Source organism: Chenopodium album, chromosome 19 (assembly GCF_948465745.1).
Source record: "Chenopodium album chromosome 19, dcCheAlbu1.1, whole genome shotgun sequence".
Classification (NCBI taxonomy): domain Eukaryota; kingdom Viridiplantae; phylum Streptophyta; class Magnoliopsida; order Caryophyllales; family Amaranthaceae; genus Chenopodium; species Chenopodium album.
The window spans coordinates 13,798,772-13,826,444 of record NC_137852.1 but is presented as its reverse complement, the minus strand read 5'-3'; the positions used below and the strand labels follow the sequence as shown (position 1 = coordinate 13,826,444).

Genomic DNA, 27,673 nt, shown 5'->3' with positions numbered 1-27,673 from the left:
TTTGTTAAACTAATATCTTAAGATTAATTATACAAAAGTAAAAAACAAAAAGGAAAACAACCTATGCATGGACATAATTTTGTAGAAAATCTTAGCCTAGTAACACATTAAGAAATATATTTTTTTTATTTTTTTTCTATTATTGTTGTAATCCCTTAAAAGAGTCAAAACTCCATAAACAAAAAGTGCAAAATTATTGCTTAAAGCATTTCCCTAAATTAAGATCAAATTGTCTACTCTTTAATATGAAATAAAACTGTGATTATGGTGGTTACAGTATTACAGTAACAGTAAAACAAATAAAGAAAGCCGTAATAGAAGAAGGTAAAATGACCCACCATCCCCAGAATATCAGGAAAGGCCAAGGCTTTATTTAGTTCGATTCAATATTAGTGGGAAGTTTAACAGTTCTACGCAAGAAACATGGTGCATCTCTTTTTCTTATCTTTGATTTTTGCCCACCAAAAAGGATCTTTAGAAGAAGAAACTTGGGAGTCAATGGGGCTACAAAACCACTAAGCAGAGGAGCCCTCCTGTGCAATGATGCTGTCATTCAAAAGGTGTAACAAGTTCCTACTCCGATACCGGGAACAGTTTCGAGCAATTCACAAATGGAGTAACAAAGAAATCTCGAACCCCCACCAATTTCTTCCCCACCACCATGAAACCAATGCTAATTTTGGTAGTTGGAAAGCTCCAGAAAACAAGTTAATAAAAGCAAGCTTTATGGTCGACAAATCCGCATCTAGCACAAAACGATACTTAACGATGATTTGTACAAGGATGGGACACTAGGATACAGAACAAAAAGATTATCAAATGCCAATACAATCAGGAGTCAAGACAGTGCCTAAGACTTTACAGGGGAGCAAGCACAGAGGTTACAAGTGACAGTAATTTCCCTTTGAGCTAAAAACAACGCTTGTTAGGGAGATGACATCAGTAAAAAAAAGTAGCAGAATAATTGTACAGCCAGTCTGGTTTATTGCACACATATAACATGATTTTTACAGAGTGGGTACTATTGACCTATCTACCTTTTTCCTGTCTCGCTATTTGTCAATTCTTTCTCAAGCTCATCGAATTCCCAGCCACCAATCTCTTCGGATGTGTAATCTACACCGACCTTCCCGAATTCAGACTCCAATTTCGCCAACTCAGCTTCATGGTCATCCACCTGCTCTTTTTCTGCTTTCGAAGGCTCAGTTTGCTTCTTCTCACTTTCCAAACCTTTTGCTGGTTCTATAGATGATTGAGAAATAATTTCCTGGGGTTTCTCACTAGTTGGAGTCTCTGGCTCCCTGCTTGGGGATTCCATCTGCAGAACCGGCCTTTCAATTGAGTCGAATTCCCTTCTCAACTTCTCAATGTCATCAAAAAGCTCCTTGACTTTTGAATCATCTTTCCTGAATGAAATAGAATCAAAAACTCCCACTTGAGAATATTGAAATATACACATTCATGAACAATACATACTCCCATAGTCTGAAAATTGTTAGATTTTCCAAATTCTTCAGGTATAAGATTTATGCTCAAGAAAGTCTGACAAGTTTTACCAACAAAAAAAATATATACCCTTGGCCTTGTGACAATTATTTAGAGCGCAGAAGTTTAGGAAAATAAGAAAATTTAACCTTGAAAATTTTCTTTCTTTGGAATACATGTGCTCTTTCATGTTGTCCACTACACTGAAGGTGGTCACTATCTGCAAATAGAGGAAAAAAGTCTCATCAGATAAAGTCTCCCGTTTAGAAAAAATATTTATGTTCCTATAATCCCAACAAATTCCCAAATGTCAAATAATTTAAAGTCAACACTGAGAAAATCATCAAACCTTGGCCTCATAATCCAGGTATTCCTCCTCCAAATTTCTTCTGGGATTTGAATCTTCATCATCACCATGTGATGTTACCTTAGACCTGTGTCAGAATTGCTACACAATCAGAATCCAATTCCCTATAATCCTCATGGAGAAAATTGTAGGGATATGCAAGCCAGAATGGGAGCTAAACAACTAGTGTAAAAAATTACCCTCCACTTAAAGACTTGAGATTCTCCACATATTGGCTAATACGACCAATTGAAGGCTCCAATTCTTTCTGCAGAAACACATGAAAAAAGGGGCTTCAAACTTAAGCAATACATGTGTAATACAATAAACACACTAATAATCGAAGACTGAGCTAAAACAATTCAGTACTTGCATAAGTTGAATGATACTTAATTCCTAGACACCCGCATGTAAACATAACAAACTAAAGCGCAAAATTACCTTGTACCCAGAGAGAAGTTCAATGGCCAAGTCCACAAAAAAGTCCTCATGTCTCTCCAATTCATCACTTGCAAAAAAGTCAATAAGATATTATTAGTTAATAGCCATGAAGAAAGGAACAATATCATAGTAAAAGAAGGGCTTAAGAGGGGAAATAAAAAAAGGTAAAAAGCCACAGAGATAAGGGTGCGCATGGGGGGTGCAGATGCTATGCATTAAACAATGCTCACCAAAAAGAGGACTCGCGGTCAGTTTTATCATCTTAAGTAAAAGCATAATTTGTTGAAGGTTTGTGAAAGGCGAAACTTTTTTTAAGCTATGAATCAAGTTCAACAGAATTTACACACATACTTCGCCTGCTTTTCCTTGGACTCCACGAAAGTGCATTGTAGAGCCCAGGTATCTTCAAGAAAATTGATCCATGTCCTTAGTACATCAGCTTCTGCTTTACAAGATCCAACTGATCTAGTAAGCTCTTCTTCCTGAGAAGAATAACAATCAATATGATGTAATGCCTTTTCCTCACAAGATTGTTGAGCATTGGGGGATTTAACAATAAAAAAAATATAATTAAAACCTTTGTTTTTAGGTGTTCTAGAATCTGATTGTTAGCCTCATCAAATTGGTCTTTCTCTTCCCTGGAAATTTGAAGACGTTTTTGAGCAGCAACCAAGGAAACAGTCACCTGAACCACATTTTCACTTTAAGCTGACAGTAAATATAGCATATAAATACAAGAAACTAATATGAAATGGAAACATATATGGGCACTGAAAATATAGGAAACAAGCACTAACAGTTTGTTTGGAAAGAGAGATTTAGAGGGGGGAAAGGATAGGGTGTATTTTAATTTATTTAGATACAATGTATGGGGGTAAGGAAAATGGAAGGAATTGCTTCCCTTCATAGTTTAAGAAAGAATCCTCTCCAAAACGTATTACATACAAAATTTAGAAGGAAGATAGAAATACGGGCCTTAACAACGGGGAAAAGACACTATTATTCTTACTAATTAGTAATTCCATCTCTATTCCACTGACACTCTCCCCACTCCCCCCCCCCCCCCACTCACTTGTCATTTCCCTCTCTTCTAGCCTCTCCTTTATGTCTATATCAATACATATAATTCAGACTGCTACCCCAAAATAAAACTTGAAATGAAATTCAAGAATTGTCAGAAAAACTTTTTGAGGAGCGATAACCACCGAACAACTAAAAAGAGCTAGGTAGTCGAGGACGATAATTAGTGAGAGAGGATGGTCTAGCGATAGAAAATGAGGGATTCAAAAGGTGAACATCAAAATAGTTGAATAAAGTGGAGGTACTGGGGCTCTATCAGTGGATATTCTTCTGCCATTGATGAAGGATAGAGTGGTACACTTGTGAACTGGTGTGTGTGTGTGTGTGTGTTAACAGAAAGAAAAAAGTACCTCAAGGCTCAAGCATAGTTTCCTTCCCAATTTCCCATCATACTCCTATTTACCCAAACAAAGGAATTTTTCTCCAAACCTCACCCCCACCCCCACCCCCCACCCCCCCTCTCTCCCCTTATCTTCACTTCCCCATTTTTTAAACACCTATCCAAAGATACCAAACAAGCTGCAAAAGAGACTAATCAAGTGGTCAAAAACTAATTTATTTCTTTAACACCATATTTGGGATTACTAAACGATCAAACTGTAAAGGTTCTGTAGGAGTTATAATCATTTGGGTATAATCCAACAACCAATCCAAGCTGAACTAATTTTAATAATTTGGACTCAATCTATATAAACCAGATATCGGATTTGGATTAAGGATTCAGATCAAAGAAAAAAAAAAGAATTAGACATATGAAGCTCAATTACTCATTCTTTCTTTGAACTCAAAGAAACCAAAGAGTGCTCATGTGACTTGTGTCACCAAAAGAAATCCCAAGGGTTCCTCTAATTAAACAGATTTCAGTCCCTGTCCTCCATATACATATGAAGCGAGCAATTTGTAAGAGCCTGGTCTCAATTTAATAGAAAAAAGAGAATCTTGTCAAAAAACAAAGAGACAGAACTAAACAAAATAAAGATTTTTTTTTTTTTCCCCTGAGAACTGATAGTTCTGACAATTTTCTTTGCCAACACCTGATGAAGGAATAAGATAATGTTTCATGTCTGGAAATTTTAAGGTTTGGAAATCTGGAGGATGTTTAACAATGAAGGTAAAAATGATAAAATTTCAAATCTTATAAACAAACTCGACATATCAGATCCAAGCTGAAAAGTTAAATGCCTGAAACCATCACCCGTAAGCATTTATGAGTATAAAAAGATTACTTGTACTAAATTTTAGCAAACACCCCCCCCCCCCTCTTCACCCCCACCCCCCAAATAGCAAATAGATGCACAAAATGATAAAAAGGTTGAATAGAACATTAAAAGTAACCTTTACATCCATTTCGTTGCAACTATCCATACAATTGTTGACAAATTTTGATTGAAAATACAACTCTTGTCAAAGAACCTAAGCAGGTCTCTTTGATAAATGGGTTTAAAACCTTAAGAAAGACGTGTTCATTTATCTTCATTTATTACGGAGTACTCATTTTGAACAAATATCTTTATTGTTTTTCTTTACCAGGTTTTAATTTTTATGTTTTTTTATAATAACACTTTTCTTACACTTGCTGATTTTGTTAAGCTTTCTGATGTTTTGTAATTCTTGAATTTGCACAAATGATAATTACGATAAAAAATAGTCAATGTAAACCTAGTAATTGTTGCTGAAATATTTTATTGTTATTATTTCTAAATATTAGTTGCCGTAGTAATAGTAGCAACAGTCAAGCACTCCGGTAACTGAATTCTGTTTTTCTACAAAACCTAAATCGAACAGATGTTTTGGATTAGAAAAACAAAAGGCTCACAAAAGACAAAAAGACAAAAAAAATAAAAATAAAATAAAAATAAAAAACCTTTTTCAGTTCTGCTTCAAGCTCTAACTTTTTCTTCTCAAGTTCTGCAATTTCAGTTCCTAATTCCTGGACAGACAAGAAAATTTTAAGTGAGAGAAATTAGATAGAAGCAAGCAAAAAGTAGAATTCTTTTTCCCGATAGTATTAAGAGTTATAATAACTGGAAAAAAAAAAACACTAATCCTGAATTATAGGTTAAAGTGCCACTCAGAGATTCTAATTAATTCCCGTAGATAATATAAGCATAACATAAAGAACTTCACACAGGCAAATGCAAATCTGCATACAAAAGCCTCAAACAACTAATTAAGAAACAGCAAGATCATCAAAGTCCCCAAGCCCCAACCCCTATAGTGCCGGTACCATGCAAAATGAAAAAACAGAATATGATCAACAACCACTGCTTTGCAGGGCTATAATAAAAAGTACCTTCTCCATCTCACTATTTTCATTTTCTTTAGACACACGAAATTTCAGAGCCTCCTCTTTCTGGGATCTGTCAACATTGGCAAACATATAAGGTCAGAACTCATTTGTTATGCTAACAAATAACCCTTACAACAACATGGTAAGTTGAGTACTTGAGCATGCATAACCTATTAACAACAGGGGAAGACTTTCGACAAATTGGTAACACTTTTTCAGTAAGTGACACAGCAACAAACTAGAAATAAATGCATAAACAAAAGGAAAAATTGCAAAAAATAATACAACCTTTAGCCGGTTCTTTTTTAATAATATAACCTTTAGATTATTTTTGAATATTACAACCTTTAGGGGTGTTTATTTTAAACAAGACAAAAAACTTGTAACCTGTTAAACCGGTTGCACATGACACGTGTTGTTATGTAACTGGTCCAAATATTAATTTTTTAAATAAATAAATAATTTTTTATTTTTAATAATTGACAAGACTGTTTAACATTTAATTATGCCTAATTATAACATTAATTATAATTTAGTATTTTTAAGCAAATTATTAAAAAAAATTATGACAAAGTTGCATAAACTGTAAGGTTATCCCAGGGGAGAGTGTGGTCACCCAACACCGGCTATTGGTAATGACTATTCGTCTGAAAGAGAAGGCGAAGAAAAAAGTTAGACAAGAAGAACCAAGGATAAGATGGTGGACCCTAAGGGATGCAAAAGCTAAGGTTTTTACAGAAAAGGTAATTGAAGAAGCGGATTGGGATGGAGAGGTGGATCCGGACATGACTTGGTTACGAATGAAGAACTGTTTCCTAAGAGTGGCCAAAGAGGTCTTAGGGGAAGTAAGGGGAAGAACTTCGGTACAGAGAGATACTTCGTGGTGGAATGAAGAGGTGAAAGCAGTAATTAAGCAAAAAAGGGAATGCTATCAAGCCTTAGGAAAATGTAGGAGTGATGAAACCTTTGCAGCGTATAAGGAGGCTAAGAGTAAGGCAAAGGCAGCTGTTCGCCAAGCAAAAGAAAAGGCATATCAGGAGGTTTATGAAAAGCTTGATTCCAAGGAGGGAGAAAGGATCATTTATAAGATGGCAAAGAGAAGACAAGAGGCAAGGAAGGATATTGGCATGGTGAAGTGTGTCAAAGATAAGAACCAAATGGTCCTAGTGCAAGAGGAGGGCATCAAGGACAGGTGGAAGGGGTACTTCGATGAATTATTTAATGGAAGTAATGGAGTTGTGATAGGAGATACCTCTATGAGTGATGAAGAAATCAACATGGAGTATGTGCGAAGGATTAGGAGAGTAGAGGTGGAGATTGCACTGAGGAAGATGAAACCTAAGAAGGCGGTTGGCCCTGATGGGGTACCGATAGAGGTGTGGAGGTGTTTGGGTAAGATTGGTATTGATTGGTTAACAAACCTTTTCAACAAGATATGGACGGCTACAAGGATCCCACAAGATTGGAGGAAGAGCACCTTGGTCCCGGTTTATAAAAACAAAGGAGACGCTCAAGATTGTTCTAACTATCGAGGAATTAAGCTTATGAGCCATACTATGAAGTTGTGGGAAAGGGTGATTGAACAAAGGTTGAGGGCATGCACAAGCATTTCAGATAACCAATTTGGTTTTATGCCTGGGAGATCTACTATGGAGGCAATCCATTTGATAAGACAAATGATGGAGTTTTATAGGGTAAAGAAGAAAGATCTTCATATGGTCTTTATTGATTTAGAGAAGGCATATGACAAGGTGCCAAGAGAGATACTTTGGTGGGCAATGTTGAAGAAAGGTATCCCACGAAGGTATGTAGACCTAGTTAAGGATATGTATCGGGATGTGTCAACAAATGTGAGGACATGCGGAGGGTTGACAAAAGATTTCCCTATTACAATCGGATTGCATCAAGGGTCTGCATTAAGCCCTTTTCTTTTTGCAACGGTTCTAGATGAAGTAACTAGACCAATTCAAGATGAGGTTCCATGGTGTATGTTGTTCGCAGATGATATCGTTTTGGTGGATGAGACTAAGGATGGGGTTAATGTCAAGTTGGAGCAATGGAGGCAAAGGTTGGAATCTAGAGGGTTTAAGCTAAGTCGGAGTAAGACTGAATATTTGGTATGTCGTTTTGGCACTCAGAGGGGGACAAGCAATGAAGTGGTGAGTTTGGATGGAAAGGATTTGACCATGAGTGAATGTTTTAAGTACCTAGGGTCGATCATCCAGAAGAATGGTGACATTGATCAAGACGTGACCCACAGGATTAAGTCAGGGTGGCTTAAATGGAGAGCGGCCACGGGAGTGTTATGCGACCGCAGCATTCCCTTAAAGTTGAAGGGAAAATTCTACAGGACTGCCATAAGACCAGTGTTGCTCTATGGTACAGAATGTTGGGCTTCTAAGAAAGAGCATATTAAAAAGATGGAGGTTACGGAAATGCGCATGTTAAGGTGGATGTGTGGAAACACTTTAAGAGATAGAATCAGAAATGAGGTTATTCGCAAGAAGGTAGGTGTGGCGGGCATTGTAGATAAATTAAGGGAAAATCGTCTGCGTTGGTTTGGACATGTAAGACGGAGACCCGAGGGTGCACCGGTGCGAAGAGTGGAAGAGTGGGACCATGGAGGGATTAAACGAGGAAGAGGGAGACCAAAGATGACTTGGTTGGAAGGAGTGAGGAAGGATATGAAGTGCATGGATTTACGTGAGGATGAAGTTTTGGATCGTAAGGGATGGAGGAGAAAGATTTATGTTGATGACTACACGGAATAATCAAATTTGGTTCATGTTAGCCGACCCCACTTTTGGGATTAAGGCTTTGATTGATTGATTGATATTAAAAAAAATTATAAAAACCACCCCTTTCCCCCATCACCCACCACGGCCACCAGGCCACCACCTCGTCTTCCACCACCCAGCCAGCTCTTCTCCCCCTCCCCCACATGCATCAACTCCTCGGCGACGCTACGACCAGCGCCCAGCTTCGGCGGCCAACCCACCCTCTCATCTTTTCCTCCTTACCCCGACCTCACCCTTCCCCCGTCGCACCACCACAGCCAACGAAACAAACCCTAACCAAATATATTGTTTGATTTTTTTGGTGATTTTGAAGTTTGATTCAAGATTTTGAAGTTTGATTTAAATTTTGATTGTTTTTGGTTGGGTTTTGATTAGAGAGAGGAATTGATTGATTTTTTTGTGGTAATTGGCGGGGGGCTTTTTGCTGCTGTTGGTGCGAAGATCGGGAACGACAACGGTTTGTGGGAATTTGGTTGTGGTCCGCTGGCTGCGATTTGTGGGAGTTTGGTTGCGGTTCGTATTCGCTGGTGCTAGTGGTGGAGGTTGGCTGTGGTGGTTGGGATGGGGTAGGTGGTGGTAGGATGGGGTAGGTGGTGTTAGTGGTGGAGGTTGGATGCGGTGGTTCTGGGCTGCGGGAGGCGAGCTGCGTGCAGGGGATAGGGAGAGGGAATGGTGGCAGGATGGTGGGCATTAGAGAAGGTGGTGGACTGGTGGTAGGGTGGTGGTTTTATTTATTTATTTATTATTTTTACAATAATAATAATAATAAAAGTAATTTTTATAATTTTATATCTTTCAAAAATTAAAAAACATTAACTTAATGTTTAAAAATTAAATTAAATTAACAAAACCAATTAAACGATGACACATGTCAAGGTAACCTGTAAAATCAGGTTACCAACCGGTTTTGCCTGTTTAAAATGAACAACCCCAAAGGTTGTAATATTCAGAAATAATCCAAAGGTTATATTATTAAAAAAGAATTGGCCAAAGGTTGTATTATTTTTTGCAATTTTTCCTAAACAAAAACACACCGCATTTGGCTACTTGCATATAATGAACTATTGTGTATGTAATCTTCTGCATGGCAATGCTGTCCTATGCCTTTTGTTGTGGAGTATCAAATTAGTGTACATACCCGTCAACTCGTCAAGAACTTTAATGAGAATAACTTCTATCCTATAGTAGCTTCAGAACCGTTATAAAAATAATATTAGTATAATTTGCTGTTGTATGGTACTCAACTGTCCCATGATATATTGCCCTATTCATGTGCTTATTTTGACTGATTAGTTCTAATATAAACTACAAATATTATTATGAAAATGTTCTTGGAATATTTAAAATGGCCATAAAGCGCGAACCAAGATCCATGATACACTAAAGGGGAGCCCCTATAGACGTAAAGACTCTACACAAATAAAGAAATTAAGCATTTAATCGGAATCAACTTGAAGCGAGTATCTGGTCCGACTCTACAAAAATATCATCGAGACATATATTATATATCTAAAAGTCAGAAGCAGATGATTATTCATCTGCTTACGGAGCCATTTGAACTCATTTCAATAATTCTTTTAGTTGCTTTAATAGGTGCATTAGATCTATTTTTAGTTTTCGGAGGATTCAAAGTAATATTATCAATTAATAAAATTTAAGGTGTGGTCCAGGACGAGGCGGTACTTATGATATTTCGGCTTGGGAAAATTCCGACTAAGTCTTTGACGAAGGGAATCAAGACTCGTTACTATTTCGACACACGACAAGGACTTATTTTTGCAAAATTTGCTGACATTTAAACATATAAATGTTCAAAGTTGTGTGTTGGCAAATGTGCCAAGTCAAAATTGGATAAGGTATCATAGGTTCCAGAAACTTATCTCAAGGGTCTGTTGTCAAGTAAAAGAGAACAACAGTGTATATAACAAAGTAACACACAAAACGGCAGAAAGTGGTACAGAAACGTGGAAAGGGCCCATGTCCTCTATGATACTTTTCCATACTGGAAGGTTGAGATCAAGTCAGATATTTACCATCCTAAGCAAAGGTTCAAGGCGTTCACGTTTATCCATAGGCCCAAGAGTTGCAGTTCTAAGAGGGTCCAAAGAACAGTAAGTTTATGTAAAACGGAACAAAGCCCTGTTCTGTTGCTAATAGTTAGCAAAATCAAATACCAAATTAACAAAACAAGTCACCTAGGAAACAGAAAAGTACAAACCGATTGGTAAGGATAACTAAATAAACATACGAAAGCATTCACCCTCTTTTGAAAAGTGCAACAAAACCCTGATTAAGGCTTAGTTTTCCTCAGCATGTTAAATAGGTTTCAGACATTTTTTTCCAGCAAAAAAAAGATAAGTTTAGCAAAAAAAAGTTGCACATCAAGCTGAAGAGGACCGAGCAATAAATAAACAAGTGGTGAATTCAGGACATTTATAAAAAAAAAAAAAAAAAAAAAAAGGAAGTATAATGTCTCAAAGTGAGACTAAATTACTGGAATATGAAATTATTGCTGAAATTTGCGCCAAAAAAATAAAAATTTACCAAATAATCTACAAAGAATAAGAAAGAGTAAATTATGAAACATCAGGTACATACTTACCTGGTATCTAAAATTCGCTTCTCAGATTTTGTAGAAGAATTCGCCAGAGACTCAGATAAGACTTTGAGCTTATCAATCTGCTCTTCAACATGTATAAACAAAGCTACTTCAGTTCAAAATGTCTAATCTCAACTCAAAAAGCTCACATGACATGCCCTAAAATCAAAAGGCCATACTTTTTTCACTTTTCACCCTCAATTGTTATATTGTGATCAGAGGTGAACATTTAGATTGCATCCCATCTTCAATGAGTATAGCTGTGCATCGAATTTTATTGTTCATTTGCTATTTAAGATTCTATATATTTTCATGCATTCTAGGTATTCAAGCTACCATGCAGTGTTCTATAAGGTTAAGTAATTAATAAAAGGCCAAATGGAATCCTTTTAGAAAAAAGAGATGGATTAAAAGAAAGGAGTAAAGCTATGTACAGGGAAAAAGAGAGGAAGAAGGAAAGAGTGGGAGACAGAGAAAAGTTTCACAATTTGTACCAGTGTTTCAAACCAATCAAAATCCAATCAAAAAATTGAGTATTCCGGTCAAATCCAATAGTTCAGGCATTGAACAGAAAACATTTGTACAGTTTAATCACAGTTTCATATCCAAATTACAAGGAGAGACCTCTAAATGAAATAGCAGTGCACAAACTGAACTTATGAGTCATGACAAACTATTAATAAGTATTAACTAAAAAACTTTCTGATTCTCTGAAAATAACTTACAACAATGCCATAAAATAAGCAAGACAATAGTGTTAACAGAGAGCATCAAAAGACTGCAATGAATAGAAAATCACAAAAAAACATTTAACAGCAAAAATATTACACACCTTTTGAGCATGAATTTCAGGGGTGTCTCCGTTGTGTAATGATTGCTTCCTAACCAACAAACCTTCCAGCGTAGAACAAAGGCGGATTTGTGCAAGTGCTTGTTTTAAGCCCTAAAATGAATCATTAGATGAAAATAATGATCAAATATCTTATTGGGACCATATCACATAGCTACAAAAGTAAACCTCCTAACATTGCAACACATAAAGCAAAGACCGATAAGTAACAAGAATATGAGAGATCGTAATCTGATAAAATCTAAACACATACATCTACATGAATATCTCTAGCTTGTTTCTACCAAAGCAATGTAGGAAATTTCCATATTCATTAGCATAAGAGCTAGGCTAATCCACATGCTACATGCCACATGGCCTAACACCAACCCCCAGTACCCTCACAAGAGTCACAACCTCAATAAGCTTACACCAAATAACAAGCAATACTAAGAAATAGGTAGTCTCACTCCCACCACTAGCAAAATTAACAAAAACATTGAGAGCAAGGGCTCTACTTGAGATCCAAATGATAATATACTCAGTACCATAAGTTTAGAACATTCCATAACTGTTCTTGAACCAAAACCACTCACCAAATTCGCACAATTTTTAGAAAAAATAAGATAACCACACAAAAATTAAAACTACAAAAAACTTGCCAAATGCTTAGATGAATTAAAAAAAGTTTACAAACAATCCAAGAATATCTACATGTTCAACTTTCATTTTATATCTTTTTGACAAGAAGCTTTCAAATTGTCATATTATCAATCACGAATTAATTTATTGTTTTGATTCTTTCAAGTCAAAATCAAGTCAAGTACATGAGCGAGGATAAATAAATTCATGAAACCATTTACCTTATTAAGGTGATTGATAGTGGAGGTTGAGCATTTATACTTTTAAATTTAAAACGCATAGCAAGTGTTTCGAACAAGCAAAGAAAAATAGACCCCTTTTTTTTGGCTAATTTATATTCTCTAGAATATAGAAGTCTACTCATCTCATTTTTTATTATATGCTTATTCAGCAATAATATATAAAAATTTCTAATAATTTGTAGCTATAATTACTCCATTAACACACCCATCACCCCTAATCCCCTATACAATTTTCTTGAAATTTATTGAGCCAGTTAAGAGGCCTAGCATGGGTCCAACTAAATTTCACATTTAAAATGTTAAAAAAAAAAAAAAAAGTTATTTTGTGGGAAACTATCTAAGAAGTAGTTTACCTTTCATTTTTTTTTTTGGTTCTACACAACGTAGATACGTAGATTAACAAAAGTTTTAAATCAAAAGGTAGAGAGAATGAGTTAAAAAGTGGATGGATGAAAGAAAAAGGTATATAAAATAAGAGAGCAAGAATGGAAAGGTGTAAATATTGTAAGGTTAAAGACACAAGATAGTAAAAGGGGTGCCAAAAATGATTTAGATTGTTGAAACCATATCCAAATCCAATCCAAAATTGAAAACAAAATCTAAAATGTCCACGCCGGATTATTCAATGCTGGTTTGCTTAAACAGAATTTATGGGAGTATTAATTATAAAAGATAAAACATTTAAAATTACCACAGATGAAGTTAGGTTTTCATTATCTTTTTCTATTTGGGAATTTGGGTATAAGAGAGTTGATACTTGGTACAATTGACTATGTATGTACCATTTGGGCTACTAATTGGTATGAATACAATGTGGATGGCAAAGGGGAAAATTCAGTTCATTTGGCACTTCTTTCACTTCAAATCCAAACAACTTGAATCCACATCCAAGATGAAAGTGCATAAAATTCAAGTCCAATAAAAAAAAAAAATATTAAAAATTCAAAATGCATGTTCCATGAAAGTGTAATTCAACACATTAAAACATGGTACATATACACTAAGCAACTTTATTGACTCTATTACTGTTAGATGACTAGAAATCAAATATGTCTGATAAACTTCACACTCATTTCTGCCAGAGTGCCAGCAATATGCCATCCATGAGTTCCAAAAGAAGACCACTAACACACTGTAACTCTAACTTTCAACTCTCAAGGGTTGCCTCATCAGCAGTTCTTACCGCATTAAGATAAAACTAGGGCAAAAGACATTTTACTAGGTAAATACCTAGTAAAGGATCAAATTTTAATTCAGACCTAAACATGGACTTTGTTAGATTTTATCATTCCAACTCAAGCCAAAGCTGCCAAGATATATTTCCAACACACTTTAAATCAGAAAATATCTGCAACATGATCCTTCACAATCAAAATAGCCATGATTATGCAAAATATCACTTTTCCCTATTTTATAATATCAAAACTTTACAGACGAGAATACTTCCACTCGCCCTACACTTACAAAGTCATCCCCTAGTCCCCCCTCCCCCACCCCCGGCCCCAAAACAACAACAACGCCTTAGGCCCAAAATGATTTGGGGCTGTCTAATATGAATCATCATAAGGAACCGTCTGATATAGAAAAAGGGACATAACAAGATAATAAGTTGAAGGGGTATAGAAAAGGTGTGTAAAGTGAGAAAAAGAAAGAACATCCAAGTAAAAATTAAAAGAGTTTTACAAGAGAGCTAAGAATAAAATTCAAGAAAGTTTTAACAGAGTGGTAAAACGTGCGAGTAAAAAACACACAAGGTTTGAGAAGACTTTAACAAAAGAAATCAATACAGTTCATAAAACACGAATTGGATAAATTAGTGAAAAATACATGGAAACAAATCATGACAAAAACAATAAAACAGAGAGACAAAGAACCTTAATCATGACAAAAACAAATCAAAGGCAAAAGAAAAGCACAAGTGACGATGTATCCACACAATTACAGCATCAAAGCTTTTCGATTCCCTCACACTTAATCGTACAAAATTAGTGAAAGATATAGTTTGACAACATATGGAACAGCTACCAATTCTAATAATGGCATAGTATCATGGCAACTAAAATCATTTAACTAAATGCTTATATCACAAAAGATTGAGAGGTGAAAGGAACAAGAAGGAGAAAAAATAAGATTAGAAATCAAGTACCATGTCAGATCAGTTTGCAATTGAAAGAGACTTGACAATGGAATACCTCTATCGTAGCAGTAGCAGAATCAGTTACAGGAGGCTGCACAGGACCTTCACCTGAAAGCTCTGGCAAATTTTTCATCTCATCAAGTTTTTTTCTGAGATTTGAAACTTGATTTTCTACTCTGCATTCATAAATATTAAAGTAAAAATCAATCAGCATAGCTTTTTTATATATTAAGAAAATATATATAAAAGGATACACTGAAGAAAACTTTGAAATATATCATGTAATCTTTCCCCAAATAAAAGTATTCTTTTTCCAGAGTAATTCAATAGTTTCATAAAACAACCAGTTCTTCTGAGAGCCCATGCATTCATGCACCATTCTACATTGCTACCATTTAAAATATTCATAAGGAAGAAAGACTATATTAAAATTACCCAAATGACAGTTGACTTCTAAATATCAGGAATCTTGAGAATGAAAGTAGTAGGTATAAAGTAGAGGATGCCAACAGCCTACTCTTTAAAGAAGGTTGTACGAATGTCATAACAATTTGAAACAGCATTAATTTTTCGATCATATAAACTCTAAATAATTAGGAAACAAACCAACAAATATTATCTCCCCAACCTCACACCCCTCAAGGTATCAGTCAAAGTTCAACAGCCGCCAGATCCCTCTGTGCTCTGTCTATCACTTCACCACCTGACTATCTCCTTTAGAAGCTAACCAACTTTTTCCCTCTACTTCTTCCTTCTTCCTATCTCCCCTCTGCAGACAACTACAACCTCCTTTTTCCATTATAACCAACTAATCACTCATGCCACTCAAAACTGAATCTCTAACGATAATCTCTACCACAAGCAAGAAAAAGGTCTGGTGCAAGGCTAAATGATCAAAGAGAAAAATTGCGACTCTAGCACCAATCTTTCCATCTGCATTTTTCATCTCGTTGGTAGAGAGGGCAATAGTATATTTTTGCGAAGCTCGGACTCGGCCAAACACCCAGCCGTACCGGTGTCGACACGACGCGACCCGGGTGCGGACACGAAATCTGGGTCGGACCCTTGCGTGAAAAGGTGGACTCGTCAATTGTGAACCCTATATCTAAAATAGGAGGACAGATTCACCAAACCAAGAGCCTAAACCTTAGGGTTTTTGATCGAAAGTGAAAAACGAGCACTCCGACACCAAGAACTTGCCGGATTTCTTTGCCGGCGACGGAAAACTGGTTCTTTGAGTCTTCGACCATTCAACTGCCATTTCTGATTTCTTTTATTTATTTTTTTAATGGGAGTGGTGGGGTAGGTAGTCTTGAAAATTGAAATAGTAAGTTAGTGTGGGGGTGGGTGGGAGACGCACGTGATTTATTTACTGTATTTCTTTTGTTTTTTTTACTGTTTTTCTTTTTTTACAGCTATACTGTACTCTATACTTGTACTTTGACCTTTTTATTTTTTGTAAACAATCTACTTTGACCTAATTTTACTTACCTTAAACTCTGTATTTTTTAAATTGCTGTGTCCCCGAGTCCAAATTCAAAATTTAGACTCTTTTAAAACGTGTCCGCGGATCCTTAATTTTATAATATTTTGAGTCTGACACTTGGACCCATACCCGAGTCCGAAACCCGCACCCGAGTCCGAGCTTCCTAGGTATATTTTAATTGGGGAGTGTCACAGGTTGCATATTTTTAGGTGGGGAAAGCTGAAACTGGTAGATTTGAAGGGGTATACAGAACTCCACAGATTCACAGAAGAAGTTAGGGCAGAAGAGACTAAGAGAAAGGTTAGAATGAGGTGGTGGGTAGGTGGAGATCATGCCGGTTGGGGTAGCAACAAGCCGACAATGATGCCATGAGATACAGCAATGAAACAAGTTGGTTTTTGGGAAGACTCGAAGAGATGGTTAAATGCTTGGACCAAAACTTATTTGTTTTTTGTTTTTATTTTTCCCTTTTATTCAATTTACTGAATCCATTAGATCAATAATTCAATATAAACCCCAAGGGAAGATGTAGGTTAAGCAGACCCATCTCTGGCATTTCTTTGGTTTTCCTTTTCTACCTAGCAGCACTGACTCACTGAGGATTCAGGTGATTCCAACCCCATATCAAACAATTACTATCCCACCAACCAAATTCTCCCCCTTAGAGTTGTAGAAGCACATGCGCCAAGCACAATAATTTTTGTCACCCTTCGCATTTATTCCACGGACAATACCCAAACAGCCACCTTGGGGGGAGGACGGAAGAAAAGTGTAACTCCTTAGATCACAGTTAGCAATAAGAAGATTATCAAGAATTACATTAGGAATCAAAAACTAACTAGTTTCCAGCATGCTACATTAGCAGTTTCTAGGAAGTATATCTAATGGGTATCTAGCCCATTATTATTCAGTACAACTTTCAGACAGTTAGACGAATACGCTAAAAAAAAGGGCAGGCCGGTGCACACTGGCGTCCGCGCTAGGCGAGGGTCAGGGGAAGGGTCCCGCCACAAGGTTGTATAGGGAGCAAACCTTCCCTTGTCAATTTTGACAAGAAATAAATGCCATCTATCCAGCGAACTACCTATTTACTACTATAAAGAATCAAAATAATAAATGAGCCAGTCTAATGCAATGTTAAATGAAAAGCCTGAGTTTATCAACTACCTCAGCAGTTCTGCATTTATTTTCAGCCCTGAAATTGCACCTTGAGCAAACTGTAGCAACTCCTCACGTTTTACCTGCAAAGTACAAAAGTAATGAAAGTAAAACATACATACATTTCCCTGGCATCAGATCCAGGAAGTAAAATATGTAGAAAATCATTATTCTGCCATCAGGTCAGCCACTAAAGAGAGCAAGGCTTGTCACTGGTAAAAATTTGTTGTAACACATTAATCAATATAATCACTGAAAAGAAAAAAGATTACCATCAATCAGCATTCTTACCAATACTTCATCTTCATAGCTTGAGAAAACCTGTGCCAGATCCTGAATACTACTTACTATAGCATGATGGACTTCTTTTCCACCAGTGAGACAGAGCCTGCATTCATTTGCTTTTTATTCAAATTATCTCCGACAACAAGCAAGCAAATTTCATGCTCAAAATGCTAGAGCATAAAAATTAAGTTAAACACCAAAATTATATACAAGACAGAGAGATACATGAAAAGCTGGTGATAGAATCACGAGTTCAGCTGATCAAACATGTCTCTGCATAAAGTACTACCTACATGAGAATAATAAATTGTGTCCATAGGGATATTCTTGCAAATATAAGGGCAAAGGAAACAATACTGGTTTCTACGTTTTCTATAACTGTCATTAAGAAGGAGAAGAGGCTAAATGAGTTCCACTTGCAGTCTCATGCAAAAGGAAACCACAAGCACTTTTGTGAGGGCAGGGGTGGAAGAGGTAGTAAGAAGCAACTATATATTCACAAGCAGAACGCTTCACTGGTAATATTTACAAACATGAAATTGACAAATAACTAACAAATCAATTCCAAACCAGATGGAAGCACAATCATTTAAAGCCCTGTGGATAAATTTTCATTGTTTCTATAATGGTGGAAGCTAAAACTTAAGCACTAATATGAGAATTGAGAATACTTCAATTTCTGATGTGCAGCAACGGCATCCCTATTACCAGCTCAAACATCTACCACCTTCATTAAAGCATCCTGAATGTATAGAGCTCATCACTGCCAAGGGTATAAGATGAGACTAATGATACTGGCATTGTGATCTAGCCCAAATCTGGGTAACATCAAGATCCCTGTGGACAGTAACTTCTCACTTTTCATATGATCACCAAGTTTTCAAAAATTTGATTGCATAGTAGCACGCATAAGTCTTGGGCAATGTAGAACTAGAATCTAAAATTTTCCTCCATGTTACAAAGACTCTTAATTCCTCTATTACCCAAAAGTAGACCCTACTCAGTACTCCCTATAACATAGGTGTAGGAACTTGACTTTTTTTTTACCAAGAACATGGAAAATATTTATTACATAGCCAAGTCAAAAAATCATACACACACACACACACACACACACACACACACACACAAGTCTGACACAGCCAATTGAATCTGAGTAACATAGATAGCCTTTGGTTGACACACTAGAACAAAATTTGATCCACTGCTAAAGTTGAGTGCATGTAACATTCAGCCGCCAATGGGAAATAGCATCCTCATACTCTCATAGTGATCCTTAATTATTTCAAAATTTTAGAAATTTTCTTCTAAGAATGTCACAGATATTTTCCCGGCAATTCTGTCCTATTCTTTAACTGTAATGCCTATATTTGATTACTTAAAAATACTGCATAATTTTATATCAATGACAAAATCATTGCTTTACAGAAGGATGGGGTTATCTGCTTGAACAAAAATTTATCACTTGTGGAACCCAAAAAAATCCTCTTTCTCCAATCATTTCTATCTAGTGCTATATGCAACTGCAATTCTACAATCCCCCTTTCTTCATGTCATATTTAAGTATTTAACTCCGTCAATCTAACCCATCTTCACTTGACTCCTTTTGAAATCTCAATTACCCCAATATCTTCATTTCTTTGTAAACTTCATCCTAGATACTTGAAATATTCACAAGCAGGCTATATTCCATGAACATAGGTATGAGTATCCAACACCAGTGCGGATCTGAATTAAAAATGGTAATTCTGAAATTTATGGATACAGGGACACAATCCTAAATTTGTATACATTCAAAAGAATACAGAAATTATATATCACTCGTGATATTGTAAATTTAAATCTAATCTACTCTTTCTCTCACAGACAGCACAAGCTCTGCACATTGAGAGTTGGTTGAGGTGGCCAAAGTCAAGCGCTTTTTATCACCTTCTGTAACGCACTCAGCACTCCGCTTGACAAGGTCAAGGCGTAATAACCTGCACCTCAATTCACCTGGCACCTAAGGGCTTTTTAAAGCTAAATTTAAATGCACTTGTAATTAAAGAATAGTACTTCGTACTTGACTTTGGCTTTTCAGTTCTAGATATAGAGCAGATACAAAGCTGTTAATGTCTGATTGTAGTGCAGTATAGTACAGCACATTACACTCATCACACAGTAACTCATAATACAAACTAAAACAGCTTAATATAGCTTAGACTCTGTTCTCTTCACCTTAAAAGATCAATTTCAATCAATACAAAATAATTTCATTTGCTTCTTATCCAATAAAGATCTATTTTTAAGATTTAAAAATTCATAGAGCATGTCAATAGTGAGTGAGTAACAATTAAATTACATTGGCAAAAATAAGTCCAACTATGTAAACATCAATATAAATACGGAGCAAGTAAAATAATGTCTCAGTTCAGTTAAAATCAAGTGAAGAGAACAGGCTTTAGTCATGAATTCCTGACTGCTCTGTCTTAATCCTAATATTTTCCACAGAAAATGATGTCTATCCAAATCAATAATACACAGTTTAAATCTAGGAAGAATCTGGGTTGACTTAACTCAAAAGATTTTTAAATTTTCCACATTAACAACTCACCCAAACATCTCCAAAAGTAAGGAGACCTCTTCCTCACTTGGTGCCTCAAGGATCTGGATCATAAAAAAGGTTGTGCTGTTAACATCTTTCATCAAGAAAAGCAAAGTTCAATAATCTACTGACTTTTGTTCTAAAAGACAACATAAATCCAAGTTTAAAGGAGCTTTTTAGTTCAAGGAGTTAAAATTATATAAACACACCTAGTCTGAGTTGAATAAGAGACAAGAGGCATATAGCAATTATACAGCAAATTTACTGAGTGCATACCATTGACAGAGTTATGCCCTCAAGAGCCTGACTGTGAAGAAAAACATCCCGGAAGTTCATAGGTTCATACTGATCATCAGAATCATAAAACAGAACCTGCCCATTTACAGGAAGCAAGACAGTCAGAATTGATGCTCAAAATGAATACACAATAATACTATCACAACTCAACATATATATAATGGATTGAAATATACAAATACCAGTTTAAACACAAGTTCAAGGGTATAAAGCAGAAAAAAAATTTCACAAATTCTTGAAACTTGAAAGGATGTCTGTTCTGAAAAGTTAACAATCTGAAATACAAGGTCAGGCCTTTATGAACAATTTCACCGCATTACACACAAAGAGAACGAGGTTAACAGCATTACACTGATGCAAGACTTGATAAACAGGGTGGGTAAACCAAGGTTAACATTGCAAGTATTAGTTTAGCATACAAGAAAGTGACTAGACTTACAGTTTAAGAGAAAATAATGATACACAATGTAACTTTGAATTTTTATCTACCAAACCAACAACATATAATGTACTTATCATGAAGAAACAATTCGAGAAATCAAAGATGAGCATTATATTTTACTTTAAAGATAAGAATATATTCATCAATATAAGAGATGGAAGAACCAAGCTTCAACTGAACCAAGCACAGGACTAAACAGCGGTTTAATATAAAAAAATTAAAAAAAAAATAGATAAAGAGATAAAAATAGAATTAAATAAATTAAATGAAAAAGGGCTATTCTACAAAGCAACCGGAGTTAGATGGGAAAGCAAGAAGCATGCCCTCAAAATTTGCAAGCCTAAATATAAAAATAGACCCCATATTCTCGTCATTAGTATTAATTTAGTTGGGAATAAGGAGTATAAGGGAAATAAACCTATGTAAAAAAAAAAAAAAAAAAAATCAAAAATTAAAATAAAAAATAAAAAAAATCCAAAATTATACTACCTCCGCTTCTTATTACTCGCAACAAAGTACAATATTGCGGAGGCCGAGACAAAAGATTGAAGGGGGATTAATTAAGGGGAGGGGTAAAGTATTAGGGGAGTTAAAAGGGAGAGAAACAAAAGTGGTCCATGTGAAGGAGAGAGAAAGTGAGGGAGGGAATCTTTTTTAGTGGGGATTAGGAGTAGTAATGTTGTGAGTTATAAAATAAGTAAGGGTAAAATTGTCAATTTATAAGAAAAAACCTACCATAAAAGGAAAGAAAGTAAGTTGTTGCGAGTAATGTGAACCTTCCAAAAAAGGAATTTGTTGCGAGTAATAAGAAGCGGAGGTAGTATTTAAAAAAACACATTGCTCTTTTGAATTCTCTTGCAAAACAATACTACCTCCATCACTCACCGCTTTACCAATTTTACCATTTAGAGATGTCTTAAAATATAACCTATTTCTTTTTTGGGGTAGGAAAACATCTCAATTCTCAAGTCACCTCTACTTTTATTCACATTTCAATATTAAATTATAAACTACCTTTCATCACATCTACTATTTCCATCTCACAATTAAAACAGTACCCACAATCTTTAATCATATACTTCCTCTGTTCTTTTTTAATCGCAACGTTTGGAATTTGACACTAACCAAACATACTCCTTTTACCTTCTACTGTGATTTATAAGTTGGGAAAAATATATTCATGAGGAATCATGTTAAATACATCTCAATCTATACTTTCTATTTTCTAAATATCAACTTTTTATAATTCTCACTAAAAGATATTAAAGATACTAAATGTGCAATGGCAAGCATGAAACCCTCAATGGCTCAATGTTACAATTATAAACGAATAGATGAAATATACTTTTTATCAATATATTCTTGTTCAATATATAGCCAAGACTCCAAGAGTGCCATCTAGAGCCCTTGTCTCTTAGTGTTTGTATCATGTACAGCATACGCTAATTTACAAGTCTTGAATTTTCACTTTGTTCTACCCGAGTAGATAGGTGAGCTAGGTTAAAAAGGGGAAGTAAACATTGAAGGATGTTTGTACTTTTATAATAATTTGAGGGGCTAGAAAAGGAGCGTAACGAATGTAGCTTACATAATACTAGAGGACTTATGTTAGAATGGGATCATGTCAAGTTTCAAATATCAAGTGTAATATTATTAGAACTTTTTGAAATTAACTACAGTCTGTAGAGTTCTATAATAACTACCTTTTACATACTCTTTCTCGTTTTTCGTCATATTTAAGGCAGCACGGCCTAAGAAAGCATGATCAATTCCAACCATTAAATGAACACCATTTTGCCAAACAAGGGTGAGCAGGAAAAGTGCTAAAGTCTAATCAGAAAATGTAAGGATAGAAATGGTGATGGCATCTGGCTCCAATGGTCAACTTAGATTCACATTGTGATAAATTAAGGGACAATTTAGGGTTTTTAAAAGATTAAAATATAGATAGTAATTAACAAGAACAAGTCAGAGAGAGTTATATCATAGAAAAAAGAAATCTTACCAAACAAGTTTCATTCCAAATCTATACCAAAAGTACTTTTTGACAAAATTTCCAAAATTTGCACACATCTTAAAGCAATGTGAATGTAACTATATATACATGTGGCAATCATAAAGAAGTGAGGGACTGCCTCACACAGTCACACCTACACTCCTCATACCTCACAACTGCGCTACAGAAGACAATAGTTAGAAAAAAAAAAGAGTTATGTGCTAGCACAGATTTACCAAAGATGGTTTCCTTGCGTTATCATTGGTTTCATCATATTCAAGATGCTGCTCAAGAGTCATTACAGTATCTTCAGTCGAATCTCCCGATAGCTTCTCAATTTCTTTTAAAAGATTCAACCATCTCCTCAACAGCTGAACTCTTTCTGGCCCTTTGCAGGTGACAGAGGCCTCCTCCAATCTCTTGACAGCAAGCTTAAAGCTTTTATGGTTCCGAGTTCCCTAAAATTGCGTTTTATTAGAAGAATTAGAAAGCCTTCTAAGCAAAAGATTCAGAAACTTAAAACAGGTAAATTATACTTAAGACAATAGCATATACTACACAAATAACCATTTATTATCACAGAAACACCGAGTAAACTCCAATCACCCAATAGGATCCCAGTTCAGTGAAACAAAGAACTTACACAATGACATCTTCATTGTTTTGAGGTACACAAACCAAATTCCAGATACACATAGGAGTACATATTGAGTTTATAAAATGTTAAAATGTTAAACCTTTTATTTATCAGATAGAGCAAATCAGTAATCAAATTATCAGCCTGATGCCTCTTGACATCAGTGGTGTGGGTTATATGTATTAAAATCTATGCACCTCTAAGGTTAATAGAAAACAAATTATTCTTGTCTAATTTCACAGAAAGAGTATCTTTTTTAAAAAAAAATAATAAATTTGTCAGCAAAGCTCCATTTTTGTGTGCTCCCACTAGTTTATTAAAGACCAATTGCATTACAGATAGTGTTCTCTGGAAAACAATCCTCGCATTACGGACCTGAATTTGATGGGCAATGCACCAATGTTCACAATGAAGAGATATATCATACTCTCTAAGATTGATTGTCAAATACTAGACGAGGCACTTTTTGAAACAATGACATATTTTATTAAAAAAATTAGTACTTTAAAAGCAATTAAAGTTTGAGTAGCACTACCTCATCTTAATATCTTCCCACATTTCTTCATCTATGGGACCCACATTTCAATTTTCTCACAAAAACCTCACTCTAAAATTCACACTTTAAAAGGTTCAGCTACAATGAGCACTCAAAATTGAGTGAGCTTACATCTAGCATGTACTTTTCTTTAATTTTTAAATTATTTATTGATGTGCAATTGAAAATCTAGGGTTTTACTTAAGTTAACTTTCTACCCATTTTCATTTTAAAAATTAGGGTTTCAATTTGGGTGTTTTTAGTTCATTTCAAGGTTTGCATATTAGGGTTACTGGATAGAAATAACTAGTTTATAATTGATGATTGAGAAGAGTATTGAATAAGGGAGACGTTTAATTTTCAATGAATGAAAACTCTAATGTTCATATTTTATATTTTTGTTGTGAGGTAATCATTATATTTGATTTCTAATATTATTGTGATGAGCATTGTGAGAAAGAAAGAACATATTGATGATAATTATGAGTGGAAAATGAGTGTTGAAGATACTGAAAATTTAAGAAAAGAAGAAAATTGAAGTGAGGAAGGAATTGAACGCGGATATTAAGAAAATGGAATAAGGATGATGAAGACAATATATAGAGGCATATATGACATTTCAAGAGGTATAAAATGGATGGAGGTGAAAAAGTGGAACCCTTTGAAAAAAAAAATTCTACAAATCAATATTTAGGGGTAGGGAATTTTGGTATTTGCATTATGTGTTAGTAGCGTTGGATAAGAAGATAGTTAATTAGAAGGAGAGCTATATATATTTAGCTAATTAGAGGCAATGAATATTGTGAATTATAGAGAGAGAGCCTTGGGAGAGAATTTACCTCTTAAAAGTGAAATTATCCTTTACTTGTGATTTTAAATATCAGCTAAATGCCTCCTCCTTGCTTAATTCTTTCATTTAATTACTTAAATCAATCCATAGCTATGCAAATTCATATAAAAATGTCACACAAACCATGATCAGGTAACGTTACCGAAAATTTTGTTGTTCTAAAAGTACTTTATATCACTCAATCAATCAAAACTTAAATCCAATAAGTGGGGATTTAGACCAATGACAGACACTGTAAAATTTTGTCACATCCCATGACATGAGCCAAAATGATATTTTAAAAGTAGTTTAATTAAAACAAAAATATAAACAATAGTTTAATATTGAAATACCACATGACTATGTTATTGATGTATTCATGTACCCGCTTTTATTTTCACACTTTTCAAATAAGACACCACATAAATACTAGTCAAGATTCATGGTCTAACTATAAGCTCTTCAATTGGAGTACGTAGTTTCCAACAAAAAATCCTACTCCTTATTCACTATTTTGAGATGCGACTATAGTTACGCAAGTTAACTTAATGTGCTATTCAAGCAAGCACATGCACTCATTTACACACCAAAATAGATTAAATTTTTAAAAGCAAAATGCGTAAAATCCAAAAGCAAGTTTGAAAAATATGATTAGTTCCTAAACTTAAATCTCACTTGTGATCAACATTAAAATCCAAAAGCAATCAACATTAATTATTTCACCACCTTTAGGGGAGTAAGGGCCTGTTTCATTCACCTAATTTTCTCTTATTTCAGGTCTAATAAATTCAGTTAAGTTCAGAGGAAAAATAAAATAAGGGTTACCCAAGTTTAATTTACAACTTAAATGAGTTCTAATATATTCAGATATTAAGTTCAGTTAAGTTCAAATAAATTCAATTAAGTTCGGATAAGTTCATATAAGTGAAACTAAGGTGAATATAACACATCCTAAGAGTGCATTAGGTTTCTCATCAATATACATCCTTGGATTCATGTAGAGTTAAGAAAATGCCTTCACTTTTCTAATCCACCAAAAAAATGAGTGAATGTCATTGTGAGCCCCATAAGACTTGCACTAAAATAACGTTGTTTATAAACTTTCTGTTATTCTCTATCCTAGTTCATTTTAATGTTGTTGTATACTTAACTCCATCGGTAGCTAATGTGCTGTTAATTATTTTACAAGATTAAAACTTAAAAATAAATAAATAGTAAAACCTTATTCAAGAACAGGGCCTTACTTTAGTATGCGCCATTGTTGGAGCTTGTTGTATAGATTTACAATAAACGTATTTTCACCAATTTCCACCCTAAGAGCCTAAAAATGCCTATTTTAAAACCGATACCAATAGCAATTTGCTTATATTCGATTATTGAAACAAAAATGGTTAACAAAAGGGTTTCTCCTCCATCGATTTTCAGCATATTCCACATTCCTAATCCAACAAAAGTTGACTTCAAACAATTACATTCACTTGGACTCAAATAGGCTTGATTTCCAACAATACAATCGACGTCACGAATCACCATTAACAAAACATAACCCCAATGGATTCACAAAAACAACAAAAAAAATGTTTACCAATTCAGCAATAGGGGCAAACTAACCCGAACACAGGTAGAACCAGAAGGTGCAACGGTATTGTGGTATCTCATAAACTCATACAATTATAATGTTATTATGTGCAGCATGTACCAAAAATGGATGCTACACAATACACATTATGTGCAACAAATATTTTCTTCCTTTTTATATTGTCATATCTCTCTATCTCTTGCCTGATCACATGCATTTCTATCAAACAAATTTTGTCTAGTAATCCGTGTCAAGGCCTTTGTTACACATAATATGAAACGGAGGTATTACAAGTATATTTTACAATGGCACTTCGGATAATTCCAATCCTATATTCCTTACACCAACATTAAGTATCGAAACACACAAATTCAATAACCTAAGAAGTGAAATTTCCAAATGCTGCACTAATTTAAAATAACATACAATAATCACCAATACATTATCATTTAAATAGCTAAGAAACTCCAATAAAATGCAATTGACATAAAAAAAAAAAAAAAAAAAAAAGAAAGGGAAAACTAACAATACGATCTTGGAGGAGCTTGGCGCCTTCAGCAACAGCTTGACCAGCATGCTGAACGACAGAATCGGCGTAATTTTTGACGGTGCGAGTGATATTATTCTTGTTTCCAACCTCCACTGCCCTGCTCACCGCCGTCCTCAGCCACGACATTTTTCTTCACCAAAATGATCCGAATTTCTTCCAGAAATCGTTAATGGCGGTTACCAGAGAAATCGAATTGAAATTTTACGAACAAATTGGGGGATTTTGTAGCTTTGATTTGTAAATTCGATGATTAATTAGGGATTTTGAATTGTTGTTTGAAGGTCAAAATGGTGGTTTTGGTTGAGAAAGGGAAGAAATTGGGGGAATTTTTGGAGAAATGAGAAAATTTCAGCGTTTTCCTTCAAACTGACAAATGCGAATCCCCGACCCGTTTGAATGCGGGTTT

General features: G+C 35.1%; 1 protein-coding gene across 1 annotated transcript; it reads right to left on the bottom strand.

Annotated features, from left to right (window-relative positions):
* Positions 1-639: 639 nt before the first annotated feature.
* LOC145594738 (uncharacterized) lies at positions 640-27,673 on the bottom strand. The gene is made up of 18 exons (XM_081651073.1): positions 27,244-27,673; positions 23,374-23,595; positions 20,679-20,774; positions 20,412-20,464; positions 17,825-17,921; positions 17,543-17,616; positions 14,945-15,065; positions 11,872-11,982; positions 11,043-11,119; positions 5,646-5,712; positions 5,217-5,282; positions 2,850-2,957; positions 2,624-2,754; positions 2,273-2,339; positions 2,032-2,099; positions 1,835-1,919; positions 1,635-1,705; positions 640-1,406 (listed from the first exon to the last, which is right to left on the bottom strand). Exons 1-18 carry the CDS (start codon positions 27,391-27,393, stop codon positions 1,034-1,036), a joined length of 2,037 nt encoding a protein of 678 aa, XP_081507199.1. The 5' UTR covers positions 27,394-27,673; the 3' UTR covers positions 640-1,033.

Bases quoted from the DNA above. Each gene is read 5' to 3' on its own strand.
- LOC145594738 (XM_081651073.1), bottom strand. From the start codon at position 27,393: ATGTCGTGGCTGAGGACGGCGGTGAGCAGGGCAGTGGAGGTTGGAAAC. The intron at 5,283-5,645 runs GTACTTTTTATT...TTGTCTGTCCAG, and splicing joins AAAATAGTGAGATGGAGAAG to GAATTAGGAACTGAAATTGC. The intron at 1,407-1,634 runs GTTAAATTTTCT...TATTTCATTCAG, and splicing joins AAAGAAAGAAAATTTTCAAG to GAAAGATGATTCAAAAGTCA.